The 13517-nt window shown below is 35.3% G+C and overlaps 1 protein-coding gene across 1 annotated transcript in view; it reads left to right on the top strand.

The window, feature by feature from the left end:
• The window catches only part of LOC6047626 (alpha-2Db adrenergic receptor), a 506802-nt gene extending 493534 nt beyond the window's left edge, over positions 1-13268 (top strand). The window contains exon 4 of the mRNA XM_038248801.1: positions 8079-13268. Coding sequence (XP_038104729.1) covers positions 8079-9083 — 1005 coding nt within the window. The 3' untranslated portion in view covers positions 9084-13268. The remainder of the gene's footprint in view (positions 1-8078) is intronic.
• The last annotated feature ends 249 nt before the right edge of the window (positions 13269-13517 follow it).

Genomic DNA, 13517 nt, shown 5'->3' with positions numbered 1-13517 from the left:
AGCATGGTGCTCCCAACGAATACAACCAAATCTCGGAGCGTATGGTGGTGTGTCCCCACGCTTCTTCCTCCCCTGTCGATTCAGAATTGTGTTGTTGTTCGAACACTCAGTGCTCAAACTCAACCCAATTACGAGTCATCTCTGCGATACGGCTTTACGCAGTAGGCCTGGCCGCTTTAACGCTTGTGATGTTTCAATGCATTTCAATGCAATGGCGCACTACAAATGTTAATAAATGACAAGAAGAGTGCTAGGCGTCATCTAACCTAAGGCACTCTCCAGGATCCCTTCGAAAGATTGGCTGCGCTAGGGTCTGATTAGATTAGATTAGATTAGATTTTGCCTACAGAATCAGAATTAGAGTTTCATTTCCCGGGAAAATTTGTAAAATTTCCTTAAATTTCCGAAATTCATTATTGCTGTCTTAATTTTTTTAAAAAGCAATAATTTTTTTTTGAAAATAAATAATGACGAAATAATAAAAGTGAAAAAATAATAATTTGATTTGATAAAATTTCGGGTAATCTTGATAGCAAAAACATTGAAAGCTTCAAAACCTCCTATTTTTTTTTGTTGGGAAACATAAATCACGATACCTTCAACTGGGGCGAATCGGGACATATGGGGAGAATTGGGACAGCAGTTTTAACCATGTTGGAGCACATCTTTTTGATTTTTCTGATTGGTTTCGATTAGAATAGACTCAGACCATCAAAATATGTACAAAGCAATCCACTTTAACGACCCCCGGGTCTTTTGTGGGCTCTGTTGCAAGTTTCTGCTCATTTATAGGCGTCCGAAGGTTATGTGTGGTGAGTCACCCAAAACCTCTTTTACGCAAATGGACCGACGTTATACTTCCCCATCCGATAGAAGGCATCAACATATGTACATCCATTTCCAAATTTAAAAGCTTTAAGTGCTCTGAAAACTACTGTCCCTATTCAGACTGTAGTCTCGATTCACCCCAGATGACGGTACTGATACTGTTGCTATCATGGACTACCCCGGGGTTCAATTAAAAAAAAAAAAACAAATGGAACAAATTGAATTTCAATCCAAGTTTCCGGGGATTCTCAGGAAATTCATTGAAATTTCCCGTAACCCCGGGAAAATGGAGCCAGAGTGTCGAAATATTCTTAAAATATTTTTGCCTTGCTCACCTTACTGAGGAAAGGCTATAAAATCACTCGAAAAATGAACTTCTTAATTCGACCTCGTAGACCTACCTTCACGTATACCTATCGACTCAGAATCAAATTCTGAGCAAATGTCTATGCGTGTGTATGTCTGTAAGTCCGTGCACCGAAAAATATTCACTCGATTATCTCCGGACTGGCTGAACCGATTTGGACCATTCTGGTCTCATTAAATCCATCTTGGGGTCTCACAAGACCCTAGTTAATATTAAGAAGTTTTGATAAGTACTTCAAAAGTTATGCTTAAAAAACGATTCTGGCTAAAGTTTGAAAGATTGTTAAAAGGGTATTTTTTGTAAGCAAACCCGTCTGATCATACATTTTTAGAAAGGTATTTGAAAGACCTTTCTAATGAGCCCAAAACATTGAAGATCTGATAACCCTATCAAAAGTTATGAGCACTTTAGTGTCATTTGTACACATTTTAGAGGTCCGTCTCTAATATGTTGATGAAAAAGTTGTCCGGATCTATCATGCGACCCATCGTTGGATAGGTAATCAAAAGACCTTTCCAAAGATTGACGATCTGATAACCCTATCAAAAGTTATGAGCACCTAAGTGTCGTTTGTACACATTTCAGAGGCCGGATCTCAAATATTTTGATGAAAAAGTTGTTTGGATCTATCCGGAGATCTGGCTCCCGGGATTTTGTTGATTTGAAACTCCCGGGAAAAATGAACAGATATATTTTTTTACTGCCTTAAGGCTTAAAAAACTGTAAAGTAATATAACTATTGAAAGTGAACAATTTTCATGAAACTGCCCCGTAGGTGTTGTTCTAATATTACGTCCAATGATTTTTGGGATTCTAGACCCCATACTCCATGTAGATATGTTGTAAGAAGTAAAATTTAGATAAAATCTGTAGGTTTGACATTCTTTCTACAGAAACAAATATGTACATAATTGTGAGGAAGGAACAAACAACCATCGGTGGATTAAGTAACGTTTTTTTCCTTGCATTCCTACTTTATCTCTTGCTGCCTATTTCGAAAATTGTTTATTTACCTTCTATATCGAAAATTGTAATTTTCATTCAGCCAAAAGATAACAATCATTAAAAACCGGTGTGGTGAAATTGTTCTCAACAGTTTAAGGTGTTAGAGTTCTTAATTTTATAGGATAAAATGCCATATTCTTTATGTAAACTAATGTCAAAAACATAAACAATGACTTTTAAATCCCGCCGTTTGACATACATGATTTTTAAAACCCGCCAAACAAATCGCAGCAAACTGGGTTTCGGGGAAAATTCTTGCGTCAAAATTTCTAATTGGAATCCAAAATGGCAGTGTTTTTCTTGACTGGCGCGAGTTGTAAATTTAAACCGGGCCACTACCGTTTTTTTGTGATTGGTAACAATTACAGATTGTAATAACAATGGGCGGTCAAGGTAGTGCTTTTATTTTATTTAAAAATATTTATTTTTAAATACTGGTTTCCTTGTCCTTCTCAGATGCTGTTTCTTTCTGTGCGTCGGATTATGGTTCCGCTGATGACCGTTATGAAATTTGATAGACGGATTCACCTGCTGTTGACGATTTTTCTCAATGTGGGCTATCATGATATAATGTCCACGGTGGCCAGAGCAGCTGGATCACCAAAAATTCTTATTTTCTAGTTGTTGCTCAAAGATGTTATAGTAAATACCAGAAGTCGAAAGCACCGCCCAACGAGTGCAGGCTGAATCTGGGTGATTACACTTGATTGTGACGATTCATTTCTAACCAGTCTTCCCGAAACGCACGCACGCCGTACACGCCGTACAAGTTTTCAGTGCAGATGAACCTCAAACACACCAGGCTACCATGTTCGAGTTCTCCCCGCACGGCGCACTCAAGTTTACACGCGGTGTAAACACGGGGTGCACACCTCGGGTACAACGCCGTGCGAGCAAAGAGCGTATAAAGAGACGAAAAAAATGACAGCTTCTCACTCTCTCTGTGGCAAACAATGTAGTGTGACTGCAGCGGAGAATGAAACACCACTTTACAGCAGAGGGAGCGTGAGGGAACAATTTTTGTCTCTTTTCTGCGTCGTCGGCCTGCACGGGGTTTGTACCCGAGGTGCAAGGTTCGGTTTTAAACTCGAGGTTCGTGTGTGCGTACAGACTGTACACGGCAGAGTTTAGGTTTGCTTGTACGCGTGCACACGCGGTGCTGGTGTTTGATCGAGTACAGGAAAAAGAGAACGTGGTTGAACGCGGTGCACGGGGATCACTGTTTCTAACTGCAACGACACGTTGCTTACATTTTTGTTACTCATGAACATTTGTGCATTTATGAAAAAAAATATATTTTCTTTTTTTTATTTACTTTAAATCAGATTGATTGAACGAGTAACAAGAGGTCACATTTCTTACAGTGTTTCCGATCTAGATTTCCTTAATCCGGTGTTCCGCATTGTTGAAAATGCATTTATTTATCAGGGGAAAAGTACTTCTGAAATATGATTTTACAAATAAGTAAACTGTAGCAAATTTAGGAAAAATCACTTTGACCCAATCGACAATCTCCCAGACTTTCTAACAGTATCAAATATGAATATTTGTATGAATAAAACAACACTTTAAAAACCCAGCCCCACCCCCTCTGAAACATTTATTTCACTTAAAAGCTAGTTATGAATAACAAATTAAAATAAAGTTTTATCTTCAGCTTCAGTTTCACTTTGGAGAACTTGATGAATTCTTTCGTAGCGTTTTCACTCCATGATCTACCGGAAGCTATCTAGACGGTGACTTTCTTTAAACTCGCACACCATTCGGAACTACAAACTGCTTTTCTTTATCAGGTCAGATCATCGCTAATGATGAACTCTATAGGATTTAAAATTCTAGAATTTCACCACTTGTTTCCAGTTCAATCAAACCTGAACTACGGAAAATCACTTCCATTTCAAAAGAAAACAGAAATTTTTTGACAATGACTTTTCTAATTTTTACTCACCAACCCTGACTGAAAAGTCCGTCAGACGTCCGTCGTTTGTCGTCCGTGCAATCGAACGACGTCGCACGACAATGTCGTGCGACTTTCGCACGAATGTCATACGTTTTTGCACCAAAATGTCGTATTTGTCGTGCGATCGATGATCGAAATTGTACGACATTGTCGTACGACATTCGACCGACGTCGTACGGTTTTGTTATTTAGAATGTCGTGCTATTGTCGTGTGCTGTCATTTCGGTTTTTTAGGTTATGTTGCAGTTGAAAAACTGTTTGTTTTGTTTTTATTGATTTTTTTTATTCAAGCTGTCAAAATTTTACAAAAAATATTCACTTGTTCACCTAATTTCACTTGCGTTTTGCTGATTCTTCTCCAACTTGGCTTCCTTCGGGATTTGCCTTGACCGCAGCTTCCGGCTTGGATGTTGGTGTTCTTCTGAGGCGGCTGTGGCAGCATCTTTGTCGTGTTGGACTTTTACTCCTCGACGAGCTGATCATAACCCGGCTGCGACGCCAATCTTGGATCTCCGACGGATTGATGTTTACCGGAGTACGAGACAACGGACTCGGAGTACGAGTCCGAGAAAACGTGGCTGCTTCCGTGGGTTCTACGACACGTTTCCGGCAGGATCAGATTGGAATATGTTTGTTGCCTGAAAAATATATCATCAGTCAACAATTGGCAAGAATTTATAAATTAAATTCTGATTTCAAAAATAATAATAATATAATTTCAAGACAATAAAATTTCATTTTTATTTTTATTATTTTTGAACCGTAAAAGAAAAACTAAATTTATAAATTCTCGCTTACTTTTACAAAAGGTCCTATGTACATAGGAAACCCATGGCGCATTGGTTGTTATGAAAAAGTAATCTAGAAATATCAAAATTTAAACATTTGAAAACACTTATAAATGAAGACATCTAAAAAATATTAATTTAAAAACATATAAAACTCAAATTATTGCAAGTAGTTTCAAAATCCGAAAATATAATTATTATTTAAAAATTGTACCAAATTTGAGAATGCTTAAAAAAATAATGATCAAACGTTTACAAATTTCAGCATTTTTGTATGACCCAATCTCATCAATCAAATCACCATCATCATCAAATTCTAAAATTCTAAAATTCTAAAATTCTAAAATTCTAAAATTCTAAAATTCTAAAATTCTAAAATTCTAAAATTCTAAAATTCTAAAATTCTAAAATTCTAAAATTCTAAAATTCTAAAATTCTAAAATTCTAAAATTCTAAAATTCTAAAATTCTAAAATTTAAAATTCTAAAATTCTAAAATTCTAAAATTCTAAAATTCTAAAATTCTAAAATTCTAAAATTCTAAAATTTTAAAATTCTAAAATTCTAAAATTCTAAAATTCTAAAATTCTAAAATTCTAAAATTCTAAAATTCTAAAATTCTAAAATTCTAAAATTCTAAAATTCTAAAATTCTAAAATTCTAAAATTCTAAATTCTAAAATTCTAAAATTCTAAAATTCTAAAATTCTAAAATTCTAAAATTCTAAAATTCTAAAATTATAAAATTCTAAAATTCTAAAATTCTAAAATTCTAAAATTCTAAAATTCTAAAATTCTAAAATTCTAAAATTCTAAAATTCTAAAATTCTAAAATTCTAAAATTCTAAAATTCTAAAATTCTAAAATTCTAAAATTCTAAAATTCTAAAATTCTAAATTCTAAAATTCTAAAATTCTAAAATTCTAAAATTCTAAAATTCTAAAATTCTAAAATTCTAAAATTCTAAAAATCTAAAATTCTAAAATTCTAAAAATCCAAAAATTTTAAAATTCTAAAATTCTAAAATTCTAAAATTCTAAAATTCTAAAATTCTAAAATTCTAAAATTCTAAAATTCTAAAATTCTAAAATTGGGTCCTAAAATGAAGCTTAGATTGCTGATATTATTGTTTACAGCGATAAAGCTTATTTTTCTGAGTACAATGAACCTTTGTACGACCACAAAGAGTTTAAAATGGATTTTTAAATCAATTTTGAAAAATTAACCTCGCGGTCCTTCTTGACAGAAAAGTTCCTACTTGACAGCTCGTTCCAAGGGGACCATAGTTGATCCATCGAAAAAATGTTGTCTAGTCAAAATAATTTTTGCATTAAAATGAAAAAAAGTGATCAGAAATTGTTTTTAATCGTGTTATTTACCGTTGTACATAAAAATTGACATAGGGCTTTAGTACCCAATTCTCTAAAATTCTAAAATTCAAATTTTCTGAATTTCAAAATTTTAGAGTACCTCATACCAAAATCATTTATTTCAATTTGTGATATTTTTATAACTCCTGTTTTTAATAGACCATTTTTTAAAAACATTGTAAAATCCTTGAAAATTTTCAAAAATCATAGATTGTAGATTGTCTCCAATCTAAAATTTTTAAATTTAAGAATTTTTAGATTTTTTAAAAGATTTTTTAAAGTTTAAAATATATAAAAAATAATAAACTATAACATTTTTAAAACTTAAAAAATTACTTTGTATTTTTTTAATGTTGTATAATTTTTGCACTTTGTATTTTTTTCATTTTAATTTTTTTTTTAATTTTTGGAATTTGTATTTTTTTATTAAAAAATAAAAATTATTTGAATTTTTGCATTTTTAGAATTTACAATTTTGGAATTTTAGAACTTATAATGTTTAGAATTTTCGAATTCAAAATTCTAACTCGGGCGACTAACGTTTTAGGAATTTAAGAACTTTATAATGTTAGATTTTTTGTATATATGAATTGTAGAATTTTAGTTTTTAGTTATTCGGGAATTTTAAATTCAAGAAATTTGAGAATTTTAACAATTTGCACAATATCAAGAAATTAAATAAATTTAGAATTTTCTAATTCTTGCATTCTTAAGTTCTGGAATGGTAGAATTTTAAATAAGAAAGAAAAACTTTATAATTTAATTTTACAATTATCAAATCAAATCAGCGTTGAAGTTTTTTAAACTTAAGTATTTTAGATTTTTTTATTTTTCAGTTTGGAATTATTGGACTGAAAAGTTTAGAATTTGCGATGTTCCATTCATCCTATTTTTAATTTCGATCGTCCAATCGCACTTCCAGCACACCTCCGTCATCGTTTCTAAAACATGACTCACCAACCGCTTCCTCGATCGCAAACTGGTTCCTTCCCGTCCCGTCTTCCGGAATGGCCCGCCGAGTAAACCATATTTCCTGTCCTCCTCCTCTCCCTCCTATACCGCCACGAACATCGAAATCTGGAATATAAGACACTTTGATTCGGTCGCTCGCCCACTCCGGCAGAAAAAGTAATTCAACCTAGAACACAACTTACTTTTAAACTGTCCAAAATCCTCCCAAAGCCTAAAACCAACAACAACTGGTTCGGCTCGGTTGCAATCAAGTCTGAACAAGATCAACTGAAGAGAACTGTCAAACTGTTTGCGTCGACGATAATCGACGTCGAATTGAAGGTTAATCGATGGAAAAAACAATGTCGGGCAGGTCGAGTGTTTGTCGTACGTTTGTCGTCCTTTCGACCAATCGATATCGAAACGGTAAAATCAAAACCGTGCGACAACTCGTACGACGTGCGACATTTTTCAAACAGGGAACTCCCAGTTTGCTGCGATTTGTTTGGCGGGTTTTAAAAATCCTCCGTGTCAAACGGCGGGATATAAAAGTCATTGTTTATGTTTTTGACATTAGATTACATGAAGAATAGAATAATTAAAATATTTGTTTAACATTTTGTCGCAGTAGAGGTTAAACAGGTATTTACCTACATTCTTAAAAACAAAATTTGACGTATTGAGCACAGGGTTACCAAGATCTGTTTTTTTTTTTTTCAAAAATGTGTTATTCATTATTTTTTTCTTAATAAAAAATAAACTTTTATTTCTAACAAATACCCCCTCCTCTCTCTCTTCACTTCCCCACCAGGACACCAGCTTCACGCGCCCTGCCAACCCAATGCCGTCGCTTCCCAGTGCCTCTTCCGTGTCGGGTGTCGCGTCCGTCGCCCCGACGGCGGCCACCGTCAACGGCCAGCAAACCGTCAACGCCAACAACAACAACAGCCTTGTGTCGAGCGCGAGCCAGCAGCAGATCGCCACGATAGAACCGCCACCGCGGGGCGGACCGATGGCCATTCCGACGGTGACGTGTGACTTTGCGTCGGACATGTCGACGAGCGAGGCGGCCGACCACGACCACGCGGCCATCATCGCGGAGATGAAGGACACGCTGAAGGTGGGGGCGGGCAAAAGCGGCGGGATTACGTCGTTGCCGCTGCTTCGGGGGAACAACGGGACGGCGGCGGTGACGGCGGGCAGTTCGGTCAGTCCGGCCGGGCGGAACCGGGCCCTGTCGGTGGGCATCGAGACGGACATGGTGAGCGAGTTCGATCCGTCCAGTTCGGATTCCGGCGTAGTTAGTAGATGTGCGGTGGTGAAACCGTTGAAGTTTAGGCTGTGTCAACCGATCTTCGGCAAGCGGGCGGGCAAAGGTCGGAACAAGAACAATAACGCGGCGGCACGGGGCAACTGTGCCGGCGGCGGTGGGCCAGGTATGGCCATGACCAACCAGCAGGCGGCGCTGTCCATCTCGGCGAAGCAGAACGATAGCGCGTGCAGCGGCGAGCTGGAACCGGCCCTGCCCAAGCCCAAACCACGCGATCCGGAAAAGGAGAAGCGACGGATCGCACGGAAAAAAGAGAAACGGGCCACCCTGATCCTGGGCCTGATCATGGGCAGCTTCATCGCCTGCTGGCTGCCCTTCTTCTTTCTGTACATCCTCGTGCCGGTTTGCCCGACCTGCCAAATACCGGACTTTGCCTTCTCGCTGGCCTTCTGGCTCGGCTACATGAACTCCGCCCTCAACCCGGCCATCTACACCATCTTCAACAAGGACTTCCGGCGGGCCTTCCGGCGGATCCTGTTCAAGTGATGTTTAGCGTACGTGTGCTGCTACCGCTGCGTGTCCCGGAGCATCGAAAAGGCGACGGAACGGGCGGTCAGCGGTGCACAGTTTGGCGGAGCGGGCTACCGGGGCGGGTACATGCGATAGCCGGGTGCCGCCGCTGCGGGGAAGAGGAGAAAGTAATGAGCCCAGAAACCAAACCCACCAATGAGAAGCGGGAGTTGCGCTGTGCTGAAGCATACTGAAACACCAATGGGAAATGAGGGGCTTTTGGGAAGGGAGACGGAGAATTCCGTAATGGGGGAAAATAAAACAGGGCGGTTCGTAGCGGAACCGTAGCGGAAATAGACGATCAGGTTGGTTAGATGAAATGGGAGGTAGTTGGGTCAGCTTGATGGATTATATGTCACTATGAAGTGTTGCAGTTATTTTTTTGAAGATTCAGTTATTCTTATGAAATTATTTTTTCTATGGCAGGTTCAAGTTTTTTTCTTAAAAAAAAAAACTTTAGAAATGCAGAGTAGATTTGCTAATTCGAAAGTAACTGCATTCGAATGAGTGAATCAAAATTCGCTAATTAAAACAACTAACAGCTGTCAAGCTCGGAAATCTTCAGACAATGGGAAACATTACAATGTCAGTTTGACAACTGGTTTTGACGTTTGAGTGTTTATAATTCGAATACGTTAGAATTAGCGAGCATCCGAAGCAAACTTTGAATTTACAAATCCACTCTGTAGAATTGAAACAGCAACATACAAAACTTACTATTATCACCTAAACAAAACATGTATTTTTAAAGACAATAGTATTTTTGAAATATGACCGGATTCAGATTTTATCAAACGGAACTTATAAACTACAGATTATGCTTAGAAGAATAAAAATACTTTTGAAAATATTGGAAATAAAACTAATAAATATGGAAGCATTGAAACCAATGTTTTCATTTTAAAAACAACTTCAAAATCTAACTAAGAAACAATTAATGTTTGAAATGGTGAAAATTACAGAAACATTACAGACATTAGAAGAAATTGCTTTGAAAAATTATAAAAATCATTTTAAAATTTCTTCAAGCAGTTTTATTTGAAAAAGTAGAAAAACAAACAAAATTATCTATTTTTAGAGAATGGAAGAAAATAGAAAAAATAATAAAAAAAACAATAGAATTCTTTTAAATAAGTTCGAACTGATTTTTTCTCAATAAACTATTTAAAGAACTGCTCAAGTTTGAAAGAATGAACAACTGTGGAATTCAAATACTGAAACAAGAAAAAAATTATTTAGAAAACTTTTAATTTACAAGTTCGAGAAATCATGTTTGAAAAAAAAATAAGTCATATTTTTTTTGTTAATCCACGAAAATGTTAAAAAAAACCAATAAAATATTTTTAAATATTATTTCCAAATTTGCTCGAACTGTAAACAATATCTTGTTTTCCACTTTTGAACTTTTTCCTTTCGATTAATAAAGTAAAAATATAAACCTTTGAATAAACAAAAAAAACTCAAATGAATAGAAACTCAAAAATACCTATAATAATACGATACCATAAAACTGAAAATTTCAAAAATTCAATATCTGCATGAATTACTTTTTTTGTGAAAATATCAAAATATGGTATATGTGAAAATAAATTTTAAAAAGCGATAATAAAAAGAAATTTTGCATTGTTTGACACCCACATTGGAAATTAAGAATATTTTAATATTTTCGGTATTTTGTGAAATTTAAAGATATTTACAAAAAAATCTCGAATAAAGTAAAAATGAAAACAAAATTTAGCATCGTTTTATAACCAAAGTGTTGTTGTTTTGATAGTTTGGATATTTTATTAAAAAAACTCTAACAGTGTGAAATCAAAATGCAAATTTAAGAATTTAACAAAAAAAAAAATGCAAAATGTAGATTGGGTTGATAGATTGCGATCTTTTTAAAATTTGTAATTTGAATTAATTATTTATAATCATCTCAATAAATGTTTTGAAAATGAAAATATGATTTTTAGCTAATTTTATAATAAGTTAATTAAAGTAAACTGAAAATCTTTTCATTGATAGTAAAAAACAGAAAACCAATTATTGAAAAAAGAAGAAATGAAATTATTGAACCAATTCTGAAAAATCAATATTAAAATAGTATTAAAAATTAAAAAGTGAAGAGAATTACAATTTTCTTTACAGTCTCGGTAACAATCAATAAAATCGGTGGGCAGTGATTCATTAATGTAAAAGATGTTATAAAAACCATAATTTTTTGCAGATTTTTAATTTAATTATGTGTATTCTTTCAATAAAATCCATTAAACCGACCCATCTCCCTCTCAAACCAAGGACTGCGATACCATTTTTCTAAACGTAGTAGCAAAAAGAAAACAAACCAAGACTAGTTAAACTCGCAAATTTTATACGAAAAAATCACACACTCACACAAACCCACTAAAAAAATCCCGAACAAACAACACCCCTTCTCACACATTCATCAACCCACTACTCACACAAACTGGGCCCTCTTGGTCGGCAAAAAAAGCACTCAAACACACGGAGGGGGGTCGCCTTCATCCCACCTGCTCCTTGAAATGAAGAAAAAGGACGAAGAAGATGAAAACAGCAACATTCATTTTGGTAGCATTTAAGGCGTGTTACTAAAAACAGTGTGCAAGAGGCAAGGAACAACAACAACAAAAACGATAGCATAAGCAATAATCATTAAATCTTCCGTTAAATTTTTGATTTATGATTTTAGTTTTTGTAAGGTTTTTTACGGGACTATTGTACTAATCTATGGTAGGGGAGAATTGATTAAAATTGTAAGATGAAAAAAATATGAAAAAAATACTATAAGTATGACTAGGTTACGTGGTTAAGGTCGAACCAAAAATTGACAACAACAAAATAAAACAAAACAAAAAACAAGTGTAAAAATAAAACAATCTAGAGACGGGTGAATACCGGTAAAATAAGTAAGCAGATAGGATTTTTACGAGCAAACAAAAGCGCGAACCTGGGGATGGCGTTGGGGGGGTCACCCTGGTTGACTACGTGTGCTAGCCCCACCCTCTCTTGATTCCAAAATACGTGTCCACCAGGTGACCCCCACCCTCCCCTTGGGACGCCCCTGTGAATAGCAAAATTGTACAGAAACACACACAGACACACGGTCACAAAATACACACACAAAGAAAAAAAAATCACCGGAATTACGGTACGTTTTAACCAAGCAATAATTCCACAAAGCTGAAGCGGATTCGGTGTGGAGATTTCATCTCACCCCCTCCCCCACCCACTTTAAAACCAGTGTACATAACACCTCCAAAAACGGTCAAACATATTGTTGAAAACGTATAGTCTATCAAATGTTACTGTCACCATTGTGTACATTGAGCGCGAGTTATTTTTCTTCCTGGTGAATAGCGATTCTTATACAAAAACAAAATACTGCAAAAAAGAAAGAAAAAGTAACAAAAAGTAAATCTCTGTCTATAGAACTATAATTTTTGATAAATTCTAGGTAAATGTTACGAGCGATGTGTGCGAAAAAGGAGAATTTATACCTTATTATGTCACGTACACAATCACACACACACAAACTCACACTATACGGTAAGGGAAGCTGGTGACCCTTGGTCATAACACCTCCAAGGAACTTTGTCGTGAGGCTCTGAACTGCGAACTGGTGCTGTGAATTTGGATTTTTGGACAATTGCAAAAATCCCAGAACATTTTCTGAAGATTGTGGATGGTGCCATTCACTTTTTGAGCAATGACTATCAATGACGTTTTCGAATTCAGGGTTAATAAATTTAAACTGTAAATTGATTACGATGTGTGAAGAAATCATGAAGAAATCAATTTCTTATTGACGCTGTTTGAATCAACATTTTGACGTGTTGCTAGAAAAAAACGAGGCCGCCAAATGGCCAAATAAAATTGTGAAGTAGATTTATTGAGAAAAAATGATAAATTGTTAAAACCGTCAAGAAAAATAGCGAGAATAAAAACAAACCAAACAAAACAAATATTAATAATACATAGATTTTTGATAAAATAAAAATTATATTTATGTTCGAAATACAAAATTTTCCACAGCATACCACTTAGAGCGTCCAATTTCCCGGGGTTACAGAATTCCCGGGAAACGGGAAATTTTCAACAAATTTCCCGGAAAATCCCGGGAATTCCCGGGAAATTTAAAATTTAACGAAAATTATTCAGATCCTGTTTCTGATCAACATTTTGCAACAAAATTGCATAGAACAGTAACTTTAATGGTCAAAATGAGTGTGAGGGTCAATTATTGGCTTGATTGCTTGTAAAAAATCAAGCAACTTTGAGAAAATATATAAAAATTATAATTGTTAATGCTGTCTTTCAAATCGTATCAAGTAAAAAAATGTTGTGAAGTATTTTTTTAATCAAAGTGGACAGTGAAAATCTATGCTCCACAACCATAAAATT

Source organism: Culex quinquefasciatus, chromosome 1 (assembly GCF_015732765.1).
Source record: "Culex quinquefasciatus strain JHB chromosome 1, VPISU_Cqui_1.0_pri_paternal, whole genome shotgun sequence".
In the NCBI taxonomy this organism is placed as follows: Eukaryota; Metazoa; Arthropoda; class Insecta; order Diptera; family Culicidae; genus Culex; species Culex quinquefasciatus.
The sequence above is the reverse complement of the archived record's forward strand: the minus strand, read 5'-3'. Positions and strand labels throughout refer to the sequence as shown.